The sequence below is a fragment of the Drosophila simulans genome, chromosome 2L (assembly GCF_016746395.2).
Source record: "Drosophila simulans strain w501 chromosome 2L, Prin_Dsim_3.1, whole genome shotgun sequence".
In the NCBI taxonomy this organism is placed as follows: domain Eukaryota; kingdom Metazoa; phylum Arthropoda; class Insecta; order Diptera; family Drosophilidae; genus Drosophila; species Drosophila simulans.
Genome location: NC_052520.2, coordinates 11,173,321 through 11,186,359, shown reverse-complemented (window position 1 = coordinate 11,186,359; position 13,039 = coordinate 11,173,321). Strand labels below are relative to the sequence as shown.

Below are 13,039 nucleotides of genomic sequence, written 5' to 3'. Positions count from 1 at the left end.
TAGACTTGGCCAGCCGCAGGCGCAGTTGGTCATACTTCTGGGCCAATTATCAATATCTCTGGGCAGGAAGTGGAGCAGGTTGCAGGGCATCCAAGGATACCGAACTGGAGCGGCTATAATTATGACATATGATGGCATATACAGATGCCAGGACCGACCCATGTCAAAAAGTCCGTACATACAGGCATAATTTGGAGCGATTCGGAGACGTGGACGAGGGTCTTAGGTTCGTGGAATAATGATGCTGGCTTCTTGACACATTTGAGTGCTAATTTAGGAGTCTCGCACATGACCATGGTCAGGGATGCATCGATTACTGAATGTATGGGAGAGGTGTCATGAGTGCTCCGATCCTCTGGCAGGATCATTAAATTTTGCTCAAAAGAGGAGAAAAATAATTAAGCTACTTATCATAATTTACTCGGAATATCGCTGAAGATTTTATAGGATTTAATAAGATTGCAAAATGATTGGTTATGATTAATGTCCTTCAAGGAAGGGTCAGAAACCTTTGAGATTATTTCTAATTTTTATATATAATACAAATAAATGCGTTATAAGAAATTTTGTAAAATAATATTACATATGAAATGGTTTTTGTTTTGTTTATCTATGACTTAAAGAAGACTAATACTTTTTCTTTGAGTGCGAAATAATGCCGATGAAAAGTAAATACCAAAAATGAGACCATAATCAACATGGCACATTGTATACATTGTGGGTCCGCTTGCCACCCCCAAGCTCACCCCTCCCCCACTCCCTTTCTATCACCCAGACAGACATTTAACGATAACACCCAAGGATATCAAAATCGAAATATCGTTAGACGGTCCCGCGCAAAATGCTTGACAAGCATAACAAACAGTGGAGGTACATGGGTCCTGGGTCCCAGCCAAGGCTTTTATGATGGTGACGACCGCCCACAGGACCTCCCACCCACCAGCAACACCACCCCCGACCACCACCCACCGCCCACTGTGTCGCATTCAACATGGCGTCGGCTGTTGGTGTTTCGCTTTCTGTTTCGCTTTCCCTGCGCGCTGGATGGGGGGATTCCCCCAGTTCGGTTCGTTTTGGTTCGGTTTGTGTGCGATATAAACGAAGTTTACCAAATAAATAAAGAGCCCTCCGCCGCTTCTCGTCTAGCGATTGGGTTGCAATATATCGCGTACGTGCTGGCATGCCATAAATATGTGGCCCATGTAGATGCGATGCGATGCGAGGCAACAAAATTATATTTCTGTTTGTGTTTGCAACAATTTATTTTTCTCTCCGCCACCTCCACCCACTGCCACGCCCACCTCGCAGATAAAGCGAAAACATTTTTCCAGCTCAACTCGCTGCGCAATCGATAACGATGAGGGAGACAATGGAACCATCGACACCGAATCGTTTCAAGGATTTGGATTTCCCGAGCTTATTAGATAGATACATGTAGCATAGACTAGTGGCAAGTGTTCTGAAGGTAAACTTCAAAATATGTAGTGCAAGCAAATTTGGCCAAGACCGCAGCATGTGGCGAAGTCCGAAGGAGGAGCAGGGATCCGTAGCCAGCCCATATATCCTTCCATATTTGAGTTTTGTGCAGGGCAAAGGTACAACGCCCTTTATATTCATGGGGGCAACGAAATAGAGATTTTCACAAATCTGTCTCTTCACTCAAATATGTACAAAAGGTTTGTAAGTTTGCAACAACGAATTTCTTGTCTTAATCCTTACCTCTTTAGTGAAATAATTTTAAAAAATAAGCAGAAGAATAAGAATGAGTTTTAAATATTATTTATATTTCCTATATAAAAAGGCGGACTCCTAAGTTTTCTCATACAAAAATTATTAGTATTTACGCTTCAATTCAGTTAAAAACTCCACTTTTGCGAAAGATTTCTATGTATCGAAGTATATTGAAGTATTGAAATATTTTTGAAGTACGCTTACATCCCAATTCCACTGTTAAATTTGCGACCAGCACTCAAGAAAAGCAGCAAGAAAAACAAAGAAACTTTTGGAGGAAAAGGAAAATGGCAGCAGAAAAATCGGAGCACAAGCAACAAGCCAACAAATTTAAAATGTGAAAACTTTGCAAGTAGTTGAAAGTTGGCAGCAGGCGAACGAACCGCAGTCGCCAGAGAAAGGCGACGTGCAGTTGGAAAATGGGGGAAATTCTTTGTCTAAGCAGGGGGCACTGCGGACTGCGGAGGGGTGGCAGGTGCAAACAGGGCTAGGAGATACGGGCGCACGACTACGGTACGGATACGGATGCGAATACGGATACGGGACTCGATGATTTGATGTAGCTGAAAATTTGCCGCTGAGATTTTCTTTGTGGTTTCGACTTCTTTTGATATGAGAGCATTTTCCAACGTGCTGCACACTCAAGAGCAGCTATCCCCCAATCCCGCCGCCTGTCATTTGCCAATTCAACGGAGAACTTCAAAGAAGCGGCAGTGCATCCTCCTGTTCGGGCCAAATAATCCCCAAAGTCCGTCGCCATTTTGGAATGGGTAGCAATCGCTAGCCACACGCCCACAAAACAGTCGCAACCACAAGACGCAAGTGCAGAGGAAGTGGGTGTTATGAAATATGACGAGATATGAACTCATATTCCACCCTCGACAAGTTTTTCTGATTTTGCGCAGTCGCGATTTGGAAAGAGAACAAAAATATCACAAAAATTGGTCCACCATTGACCATAAAAAATGGTTTCCATCTTATATTACAATATAATATTAATATAATTAGTGACTAAATGAAGCGAAACCAAACTTGCTAATAATATTGCTTGATATCCATTATTTTATCATATAACATATTTACAGCATTCTTTTTTATTATTCTTAATATAGAAATCTTTATTACAGATAGTATGATTTTTACATTATGAAGCAGTATGATATTACAATCTTATTAACTTTTGAACTTGCCGCAATGATACAAGCCAACCACAAGGCACTTGGCCAAAATGCCAATCAAACTGGCGCTGAGCAAATATTATCACAACAAGGCCGCAGAACAATGTGGAGGCCATCAATCAATCGGCACTCGTCTTCAGCCAAACCAATCATCCATTTATCCATACATATCCATCCGGATCCTGGCCATCCAATCACACAATCACCCAATCGCTCAGGCGTATCGCAAGAACAACAACAATTTTCCAATTAAGCGGCCAAAAATTTGAGCATATGATGATTATTGACGATAAGAGCTCCCAACCGCCCCAGGAATCCCAAATGGTCTGCCGAAATGTGCAAATAAATCGCACAATTGTCCATCCGTCCGTGGAGTCGTCCTTTTCGGGAGGATTCCGAGCTATCTACGAGCATCGAAACTAAAAGTTAGCTGCGGCCATGCCAAAACCAAAACAAAGAAACTTTCGTTTCCAATTTTCTTGATGTATTAAATTATTTACGCCCTCTTGAGCAGAGGATTCGTGTGCGTGGCACTCATATGTGCATCTGCAGAAATGTACAGACATATATGGACATGTGTGTATATAGGTGACTTCTATATGTTTACATTGCCAGCCACTAGTTTTGTTAAAAACAGTAGCCCAAGAAGTTCAGTTAATAACACATAAACTTTGATTATCCTAACAGTACAACAGTATTTTCAATTCTAGAAGTTGATCCTGTATGTACTGTTAGATACATAAGTTAATATACTTTAATAAAATACCTGCGTTAATAACAAGATTCTGAAAGTAAGAATATTCAAAACGCGCAAAGGATATTTCATCCTTAAAATCCTAAAATCTAGAAAAGGAGCTAATGCTAAATCGCACGAAATTCTTAGGAAAATAAACTTCTAACATTATATTTATCACTGATTTTCATAGTCATACCTAAACGTTTTATCGGAATAACTTTGTAAAACTTTAAGACTGACACATTTGTAACGCCATTTTATTTAATTAGAGAAATTAGCGTTATCCGGATGGAAAAGATAACCGGCGAAAGTGTCTCAGTCACTTTTCACTGCGACTAACTGTCACCAGTTGGCCAGATGCGCTGTGATCTTTCCTAGGCTGGAAAATACCCATTAGAGGATGGGAGCTGTTGATTTTCACAGTTGGTGCGCAGAAAAGAAAATTTCTTGGCTGCAGCCAACTCAATTTCACCCAGTGGGCCAGTGAGCCAAATGTGCAGCGATCAGCGCACGGCATCGACGGGGATTCCCCTGCTCCGCCCAAGAGCAGCAGTTGCAATTTATGATAACCAATTTGCGGACTACAAACACAACCATTGCCACACGAGCGATACCTTGTGCCGGCAAAGATTCCAGCGGAGATCACAGTCCAAGATCCCAGTCCCAGGGGCAGTAGCCAAAGTAGCGGCTTAATCACTCCGCTGCACGCATCGTTAAATATTATAAGTTATTACTAAGATATAGTGTGTGTGGATCGGTTGTTGCCTCCGGCGAACAGCTGGCATCTTCTACTGCATTGTTTTTGATCCTACTAACCATATTTACTCTTGGCACTAATTCTACTCTCTTTACTAAGAACTGATTTATGTGTATTTTGTATTCAGAATATCTGGGCAGTTCCGGTGTTCTACTGCTCCAGTAATCGCTATTTGGGAGCGTCTACAGTGGTCATTCGCATTAAAGAACTGCATTTACATTCTACTACATCTTACATTCAATCCAGAAATATTGTTTAATATTTCAACGATTTATAAATGACGAGTATTGAACATTTTCGGACAATTTTCCTTTAATGAAAAGATTTCTCCTTCATATGTAATATTCTATAAAATTGAAATTATCATTTCAGAGAATTGGAAGCTATTCGCTATCTAGCTCCAATACTAGCTGATTACCATAATAGTTTAAGTAGCTTGAGTTAAAAATTAAATATTATTATAAATTAAGTGAAATCCACTTCATAAGTTGTATTTCTATCCTATGCATTGACAACCGTATTCATTCATTCATACAGGCGTATAGAAATCGAAAAGTGCTACTTTGTGGCGGATAGCTCCGCAGATCCACGGCTCCATCGCGGGACCTGAACAAGATGCATAGGCATCCATCCGTGGTTGGGTAACGAAAACATGTCAGCGCCCACAGACGACCACGATAAGGAGAGTCGGTCGAACGCATAACAAAATATGGCCAGTGCTAATTGCCCTCCCAGCAGCTGCTCCACCAGGTCCAACCGAGATCCGTCTGCATCCCATCGAACACGCCAGTTCTTTCCGTCTGAGTGCGCCGCAATCTCCGATCGCAATTTATAAAAGCTCTGCCCGCCCAGCGATTTCGCTGCAGTAGCATCTTCAGATTGTCGGCAAGTGGACGTGGATATTAGCCAACGAAGATCAACACTTAAGATCAGGACTCTGGATACTCGCATTTGTCAGCAAGGACTTCACAATGAAGCGTCTCGAGTGGCTGCTGCTCCTGGCGTTGGTAGCCTCCGTCTCAACGGCAGTGACTCCGAGGAGAAGGCGACACAGCGCGGTGGAATCCGCAACTGCCTCCAATCTTGGTGATTGGGGATCAGCCTGGGGCTTTGGTCCCGAGATGGCACTCGTGAGGAGGGTTTACGACGATTGCCAAGACAAGAACGACTTCATTGGCTGCCTAAAACAGAAAGCCCTTCATGCTCTCACTCGAGCTCTGGACCAGGACTCTATCAAGATAGTGAATGGTCTGGCGCTGGAGAAGCAAAACCAGAGCGAAACGGAGAGCATATTGGGCTCCCTGACGGATGCCCGTCAATTTGGCAACCTGTCACCCATCGATAGAGCCCTTCTCTCCAAGGCGGACAAGCTGATGCGGACGCACACGCTCAAAATCGACATGGACGCAGGCGGCGGAGAGGATAGTGTGGGTCGTGGCCACGAGCATGGGCACAAGAAAAAGAAGCACAAGGAGGGGGGCCACATCAAGTACGTGGTGGCTGCCCTCCTCACCGCCATGGGCATCGCTGGTCCATTGGGTCTGAAGGCTCTGGCCGCGATCGCCGGCAAGGCTCTGGTCATTAGCAAGGTGGCCCTGACCATTGCCGGGATTATTGCGCTCAAAAAGCTCTTCTCGCACGACCACAGCGAGGAGACCAGCTTCCAGGTGCACGCCGGTGAACATAACAGGTGAGTCTTCAGCTTTTGCCCCAATCAATAAGTCAAAAAAAAGTCTAAATCAAAAAATATTTGAATCCGGGATAGTATTTCCATCGAATATTGCATAATTTCCTTTGCATAACTTTACATTTCCATGAAGAATTGGTTTAACATTTACTTTACCTTCATGTGCTCCCCTGCAGACGCAACACTTACGTGATCCGGCCGGTGTCCAAGACGAGTGCTGGGGCAGGAGCCGGTGGCGTGGGCGTGACCGCCGCCGGTGGCAGCTCCTCGGTGGATCCGTATCGCTACTACTACGAATACCACCAGCAGTAACGCGTGTGCGCGCAGTGGCGATAGTGGTGTCTGGAGAAATCTCCGCCGTTTTGCGGCGCCGGAGTCTTGATGCAGCTAGACTACCAAAGAAACGATCCACACATCCAGTCGGACCAATTGGAGTCCGACAGCAGCCGTTCACCTTAATGTAGCTCCTAAGTTGTAGGCTAATTTTTTATGCAGTTGCGCGAACCCTGAGAATGAAGCCCATATAATAAACGATATCGAAATGTACTCCTAGCGATTGTAAAAAGGAAAACTGCTGTTTATTAAACTTCGTGGTAAACAAGGGCTCTGGAATTCAAATCAATCGGAATCATCCGATATAACATAGCTGGCAGTATTACGAGAGCCCATAACGCTACTAAGGAGCGTTTGTTGCCTGCCGGAAGTTCGCTATGTAGGATACAAAAAGAAGATAATATAAAATGTTCAGGTTTATCTAAAGGCTTACATCTCATACCGTACTACTGACTGTCACATCTAGCTGGCCCTTTCCTCGTGTGCCAGCTGTGGCACCTGCTCGAGTTCGAGCCGTTCCACGACCCCTAGCAGCTCCCCGTCCCGTCGCGGGGACAGTGGAGGCGTTCGCTTCGCTACCCAACACAGACGTGGACTTTTCTTCTTTCTTCACCTTCAAGCCCTGTGTTTCGAGCATTTTCAGTAGATCCCCGTGCTTGTAAAGCGCCCTAAATCGCTCAAGCTCCTCGTCGATGTTTTCGTCGTTGGGCATTGCTTCCATCAGGTGATCAACTGCCTTTTCCTTATAGAACCTTAAGGAAGTTGGTTAGGATGCATGTAGTTATTTGCTACTCGATTGCAACTAACTTGACAATATTTTCTGCTGCATCGGCATCCCTTTGCTCCAACAGTCGATAGGTCATCTCAGCAAGAGCCTTTGAGTGGAATAACTTGAGAGGTTTATTCGACTTGGCCTCTTCGAAATATCGATCGACTAACTCCTCCACGCGAGTGGCATTATCCGCTTCCTAAAAAGTGTGTTCCAATAAAAACAGTTCTAAATTTTAATTAATATTTCTTCCCTTACCAGTGCACGTCGCAATGCCTCTTTGTCCAGATTGACAGCCTCCGTTTTGGTACGCTTAACCACCTTGCTGAACTGCACCACATCCTGAACGTTGGCCACCCGAGTGCTAAACATCTCTCCAAACCGAATCGCATTAAACATGCAGGACTCATCGGTGTAGAGGAGACGCAACCGAATGAGCGGAAGCGTTGGCTGCTTAGGATGACCGGTGTGTTGGGCTACCGCCCGCTCAATCATAGCCTCCACTCGTTCCTGGGCGAATTTAAAAACCTTGGTAGAGGCATCACCTTCGACAAGTCCTAATTCGTCGGCATGGTCGGCCAGTACGACGGATTCAAAGACGAAGGGCCGCACAGTCTCCAGCGGAAGCGGCTTAAGCTTGAATTTTCCTTTGTAGATCTCGAGCAGGCCGACGTGCTTCTTCTTGGCCTCACCCTCGGACAAGGAGGTGGGCACCGAGGAGCCCGGCTGAGAGACATAGAAGCGCTTTTTGGCATTCTCCTCTGGCTCGATGCGACAATCGTGTTCGTGACCCCAGATCACCAGATGCAAAAACGATGGCAACAGGTCCTCCGGTAGGTAGTTCTTTGGTCCCCGATCGGCGCGGTTTTGATGTACCACCAACAGATGGAACCAATCCTCCTCCTCTTTGGACTCATTACCGTCTTCGCCATTAGCAACATTCTCGGGACAGTTAAACTTCACCTTAAAATCCTTGATAAGCCTTGCCAGTCGGCCGTCGTGGATGTGGCTAAGTCCGTACAGGGCCAGTTGGCTCTCTCCCTTGCGCATCAGCACGGGGCTGATCTCCACCTGGGTTAGATCGGTCCACCGACCAAAATAGTTAACCAGTCCCGAGGTGCTCAGCAAATCCAGAGAACTCAAACGACCGAAGCCACTGGGATCGTCGTGATTGCCGTGAATGGAGAATACTGGAATGGCAATGTTCAGATTGGGATCCTCGTAGTTCACTGACTGGTTAACGGCATTGTGGAAGCACTGCCCCTGGTCGCTGAGAATCTCCAGGGAAACAGGACGATCACCGAAGGTGTAGCGCCGCAGGAGTTCAATGCATCTGAGGAGCAATCAAAATGAGAATAGAGTAAAGAATGCTATGCAATTCCTACTTGTGTAGCGCATTCTGGCTGGGCACCGCATCGTGGAAGAGGTCGCCTCCCAGCAGAATCATGTCCACATCCTCGGACACCGCTAGTTCCAGGATCTCCTCGAAGGCTGTGAAACTGTCCTCGCCGCGGACCGCGTCTTTTTCGCCATAGCCCAGGTGGTTGTCGGTAGCCACCAGGATGCGAATCACGTTGTCCGCATCCTGTTCTGCTGTCGTGGTGCCATTCATGGTCAACTGGGCCGCTTAAAAATTCACAAAATAAGATATTGCGCCCTATTTCGCCATCACAAAGACCGCGGACATATCGATTAAATATCGATTCTTCATTAAGGGATAAGTAAAGTTATCGCTTATTGTTATCTATAAGTTACTAAAAATGCGCGGGAGATTTAAGTATTCTTTTTCCCAGGCTAGGAAAATGAATTAAGAAACTATTTAAAATTAAAAAACAAATTTGACGACATGGAAAATAAACTTTAATTAACGATTTATTTGAATATCCAAATATATATCTTTGAAATTGCAAATTTAAAATGGCTAGTTTCACTTTATTTGCCTATTTATAAGTATTATATGAGTTTGTAAAAATCTCTCTTGCAATACGCAGGCTGTTTTAAAAATATATAGCTTAGTTACCAATATAAGATCATGTTTGTAGCCTAATTACCCAGCCAGCAACTTCACATTAATGCTTATTGATGAGAGTGAGCCGTTGTCCGTCTTTCCGATCACAGCCGTTTGATCGCTTAGTTTAGTTATGTAGTTTTGGTTTTTTGTTCAGTCCAGATATGGAAATATCACTTCGTGGATGACATCCCTTCGCGTGTGCCAGGCAAGATGATGAACATGGGGTTTGACCACAATGATGAGCTTGCCGGCCTCCTGAAGCGTCCTGATGCCAATGGAGTCGCTGGTGAAAATCGGTCGCCTAATAAAAGGAATCACATCCATGTTCTCGTCGAAGTACCCAAAGTGGCTGTGGAAATATATACATATGTGGTTATTTGACCTTTGTTATTATCCGACTAAGTAAACCATACCTCGATTGCCACGGTGTAATCACATCGTCGTTTGGTCCGCCGATCATCACCAACTTGTTCAGCCGCACCATTCCCATCTTGAAGGAAGTGGAGTTGGAGGTCTTCTTCTCATTATTGATCAGTGGCAAGAATTCGCTGTACTGCAGATAGAGATCCTGCCTCTGCGGATCGTTCCAGTAGCCACCAACCGAGGTGTGCTGTCCCACGCGCGAGTAGAACAACTCGAAGGCTGTCTTAGCTGCCAAATCGGGAAATATCAGATGCAGGAAGCTAGCTGAAAGTATAACCAAACTAGAGTTGAAATAAAAACTTTACCTATTGTGATACCTTTAATTTCTAACCCCACTGCGAAATTTTCGAAAACGGTTACATAATATATTGGTTTTTTGTAAACTTCAAAAAGGTGACGCAGTAATGCATCTATATTAATAGAATTTACTCATTGAATTGAACTTTGATCTCACTTACTGCCGTATTGCCCCGCCTGTGGCGAGGATAGAGATATAAAGGTCTTCACATTGTGCTCGGGCAGACTTTGGATGGCCGCCCGAGCCAAGAGGCCTCCTTGCGAGTATCCTAAAAAAGGCATAGTATTGGTAAATAGGAGGAAATACCCATATGAGGATAGACTCGCTTACCCAGCACAATGATGCCCTCTGGATGCAGTTTGCCTACCTCATTGAGGTAATCCCTGACCTGATCGACCTGTCGCCAGGCGTTCTCCAAGCTGTACCATCCACTGAACTTGTCGCAGTTGTAGACGATGGTACCAGGATGAAACTACAAACGGACAAAATGAGTCTATCAGTGCTACTGCGTTGTTTGCGTCGCATTCGACCTTGGCTCTGTAAACAATAACAAGGCGAATCGAATAACAAACCTCTTCGATTTCCCGAACCAGAGAGGCCATCGATTCGGCTCCGGATAGAATTCCATGGAGGATGACCACCGGTTTGTAGGCCAGTGAGCCGGTAATGGACGAGAAGGTTACCAGGGCCACCAGGACTTGCAAGCGAAGTCTCATTTTGTGGGGAACAATGGATTTCCGACTGTTGTTGTTGATGTATCCGTATCTTTATTAGCTGCTCTTCTTCTTGCTACCCGCTTTGAAAATTCTAAAAGTGCGCATTTAAAATCCGACATGCGAATGGCAATGTGTTGCGAGCGCAATTATGAGCAGAGCGGCATTTGAAAATGCATTTGAAAAACAAACTATACAATAATTGGATGATGAATTTAAAAAAGGAAAGTTTTTTAAAGACACATTAAAATAAAGATAAAATCCAATATTTAGCGGACCCTTAGAAACACAATACAGTTCGCATTGGCTACTTTTAAAATATAATTATGTATGCTTTTATAATACAGTCTGATCAAAATAAAAGTATGAAGTACAAATTACAGCAATGATATTGAAGATGCCATTGCAAAAAACTGAATCTTTACGCTCCTTAGTCTCCAATAACTCCAATAAAAACGGAGAGATCGCCGAATCTTAAAATAATGCTCGTTTATTCACTCTCAACTTACACGATCGTCGTTATGTACTTTGCACTATTGTGTCTTGCGTAAATTTAAGTCTAGGCGGCATACACGCACCGCAATTAATATCTACGCTCTGTGGCTGGCGATCCACAGACTCCTCCTTCACATCGCACAATTCATTTGTCATCCGGGGCCCGGAACAAGGTGATTTCAGGGTATATCAAATATGACAACACTTAACAGTTTAGGCTTAGGGCTAGGGCGGCATCTCAACCTTTTTGCTCAAGAGTTCTCGATCTGGATTTGTAGCGGTTCTGTTCCAAGTTACGTGATTCGTTCTGCGGCCGGAGATCTAGTAGAAGAAGTCCAGCCCGTTCCGAGGGCTCGAACCTCACCCGGCCACCTCCTCGCTGACAAAGTCCAGCTTGACCACCTCGGCGGGCAGGCACTCCTCCACGTCCACCTCGTTCTCCTGGACATTGATGCGATTGAGGGTCATGGACACGTCTGGTCCGCACTTTAAGCCTGCTGGCGCCCCTGCTGGCGATCCTGCTGTCGCCGCTGCCGCTGGAGGATTGGAGGTGCTAACCACATCGTCGGCAATCACCACCGTGGGCGAGAGTACTGTTGGAACAGTGGACACTGCCGACACAACGGGCACCACGATCTGCGTCGACGAGCAGGTGGACACCATATGTGGCTGCTGCACCACTGTCGCCGTAGTCGAAGTGGGCTGCTGGATAATGATGTTCTCCGTGATGGTGGGCGTGTTGTTGGCCGTCGAGGCTGCAGCCTGGGCTGCCGCTAGTGCCGCAGCCTTCTGCATCTGCTGGTACTGCTTAACGGTCACCGTCGTGCCCGTCGTAGTTGTGGACTGTGGATGCAGGATGATCTGCTTTGGCTGCGCCACCAGCTGTACGTGCTGCACGATGGGCTGTGACTTGAATACTTGAGGAGGTGGCTGCTGGAGGGGCTGCTGCGGCTGCTGTTGTGGCAGCGTCTGGAGAACGTGTTGCACCTGCTGGACGGGCACTTGCTTGGCGGGAATGCCGGCGTCCTCGAAGGCCTTCTTCTTTAGCGCCTGGCGGATCTGGGAGCTGCAATGGGGAAGGTCAATTAAAACTAGCACGGACACACTGGGCAGCCGGTTCCCTCGCCAGGAGCACAGGATCACTTACACGGTGCGGTTCTTGATGCTTAGGCTGATCTTGGTCAGGTCGTCTGAGAAGCGCATTATGGACGAGTGCAGCATGTCGATCTCCTCGTCCGTCCACTTCCTGCAGCCGTGGCGAGGGAACAAGGCACACAGAAACACTCCGATTAGTGTCCACAAATTTCGCGACTCCAACGCACAGAATCAACTTACCCCGATGGCGACTCCGCATTGGGATGCAGCTGCATGGTTAGATCGCCCAGTCTGCTGAACGCCTGTCCGGCGGCCGTGAATATCTCCCCCACCTGCAAGTGCATGCGGATTTGCATCCGGAGTCAGTTTGTTGTTACCGCGTGCAAATTCAAAACAAACGCACCGCCCCTGCCCACCGCCCGCCAACCCACTCACGGTGGAACAACAAATTTCCCACTCGCAGGAGTGAGACAAACGAATGACTCTCGGCTCTCTCCCGCGCCGCCTTTTTCTCGCTTGCAACGCGCGGAGGCGCTGGCGACGGGATCAACGCGGGCGGAGCAGCCGGCGGATGTGGCGGAGCGGCTGAACCTACCTTGATTGCCGAGTTCATGGCCTTTTTTCGCGGGGCGCTGTTTTTTTGTCGTAATTTTACGTAGTTTTGCGTCCGCAGCTATCCAACACTGATGCCGTACACAACACTCAAGCGGCCCTCGATTTTCCAATGCACAGCACTGAAATATGTATTTGCGCAACTATCGACTTATCGATTGGTGCAATCGGGAATTCAAACAAGAAGCGTTAAGCTTATTT

The 13,039-nt window shown here is 46.0% G+C and overlaps 4 protein-coding genes across 7 annotated transcripts; 1 reads left to right on the top strand and 3 right to left on the bottom strand.

Annotated features, from left to right (window-relative positions):
* The first annotated feature begins 4,891 nt into the window (after positions 1-4,891).
* LOC6731971 lies at positions 4,892-6,641 on the top strand. The gene is made up of 2 exons (XM_002079069.4): positions 4,892-6,092; positions 6,266-6,641. Exons 1-2 carry the CDS (start codon positions 5,374-5,376, stop codon positions 6,399-6,401), a joined length of 855 nt encoding a protein of 284 aa, XP_002079105.1. The 5' UTR covers positions 4,892-5,373; the 3' UTR covers positions 6,402-6,641.
* Positions 6,642-6,645: 4 nt separating this feature from the next.
* On the bottom strand, positions 6,646-8,892 carry LOC6731970 (double-strand break repair protein MRE11). Its single transcript, XM_002079068.4, has 5 exons — positions 8,577-8,892; positions 7,450-8,524; positions 7,230-7,390; positions 6,865-7,174; positions 6,646-6,797 (listed from the first exon to the last, which is right to left on the bottom strand). The coding sequence occupies exons 1-5, from the start codon at positions 8,801-8,803 to the stop codon at positions 6,708-6,710; spliced, it is 1,863 nt and encodes a 620-aa protein (XP_002079104.1). The 5' UTR covers positions 8,804-8,892; the 3' UTR covers positions 6,646-6,707.
* Positions 8,893-9,045: 153 nt separating this feature from the next.
* LOC6731969 (lysosomal thioesterase PPT2 homolog) lies at positions 9,046-10,732 on the bottom strand. 2 transcript variants are annotated; one of them, XR_005545086.2, is made up of 6 exons: positions 10,496-10,732; positions 10,254-10,395; positions 10,084-10,191; positions 9,616-9,889; positions 9,243-9,551; positions 9,046-9,183 (listed from the first exon to the last, which is right to left on the bottom strand). XR_005545086.2 is itself a non-coding variant. In XM_002079067.4 (5 exons), exons 1-5 carry the CDS (start codon positions 10,637-10,639, stop codon positions 9,353-9,355), a joined length of 867 nt encoding a protein of 288 aa, XP_002079103.1. In that variant the 5' UTR covers positions 10,640-10,732; the 3' UTR covers positions 9,046-9,352. The 2 variants fall into 2 exon arrangements, 1 of the variants encoding a protein (XP_002079103.1); XM_002079067.4 differs by having other exon boundaries at positions 9,046-9,551.
* Positions 10,733-11,108: 376 nt separating this feature from the next.
* On the bottom strand, positions 11,109-12,969 carry LOC6731968 (forkhead box protein B2). 3 transcript variants are annotated; one of them, XM_002079066.4, is made up of 4 exons: positions 12,822-12,969; positions 12,467-12,558; positions 12,279-12,377; positions 11,109-12,197 (listed from the first exon to the last, which is right to left on the bottom strand). In XM_002079066.4, exons 1-4 carry the CDS (start codon positions 12,837-12,839, stop codon positions 11,492-11,494), a joined length of 915 nt encoding a protein of 304 aa, XP_002079102.1. In that variant the 5' UTR covers positions 12,840-12,969; the 3' UTR covers positions 11,109-11,491. The 3 variants fall into 3 exon arrangements, with proteins under 3 accessions (XP_002079102.1, XP_016024648.1, XP_016024649.1); XM_016179993.3 differs by lacking the exon at positions 12,279-12,377; XM_016179994.3 differs by lacking the exons at positions 12,279-12,377; positions 12,822-12,969 and having other exon boundaries at positions 12,467-12,597.
* Between the last annotated feature and the right edge of the window lie 70 nt (positions 12,970-13,039).

Coding starts and splice junctions, on each gene's coding strand:
- LOC6731971 (XM_002079069.4), top strand. CDS start 5,374: ATGAAGCGTCTCGAGTGGCTGCTGCTCCTGGCGTTGGTAGCCTCCGTC. Junction 6,093..6,265: donor CACGCCGGTGAACATAACAG/GTGAGTCTTCAG, acceptor GCTCCCCTGCAG/ACGCAACACTTACGTGATCC.
- LOC6731970 (XM_002079068.4), bottom strand. CDS start 8,803: ATGAATGGCACCACGACAGCAGAACAGGATGCGGACAACGTGATTCGC. Junction 7,175..7,229: donor GCAGCAGAAAATATTGTCAA/GTTAGTTGCAAT, acceptor AACTTCCTTAAG/GTTCTATAAGGAAAAGGCAG. Junction 6,798..6,864: donor ATGTGACAGTCAGTAGTACG/GTATGAGATGTA, acceptor TATCCTACATAG/CGAACTTCCGGCAGGCAACA.
- LOC6731969 (XM_002079067.4), bottom strand. CDS start 10,639: ATGAGACTTCGCTTGCAAGTCCTGGTGGCCCTGGTAACCTTCTCGTCC. Junction 10,396..10,495: donor TGGTTCGGGAAATCGAAGAG/GTTTGTTATTCG, acceptor GTCCGTTTGTAG/TTTCATCCTGGTACCATCGT. Junction 10,192..10,253: donor AGAGGGCATCATTGTGCTGG/GTAAGCGAGTCT, acceptor TGCCTTTTTTAG/GATACTCGCAAGGAGGCCTC.
- LOC6731968 (XM_002079066.4), bottom strand. Junction 12,378..12,466: donor AATGCGGAGTCGCCATCGGG/GTAAGTTGATTC, acceptor CCACGGCTGCAG/GAAGTGGACGGACGAGGAGA. Junction 12,198..12,278: donor AGCATCAAGAACCGCACCGT/GTAAGTGATCCT, acceptor TCCCCATTGCAG/CTCCCAGATCCGCCAGGCGC.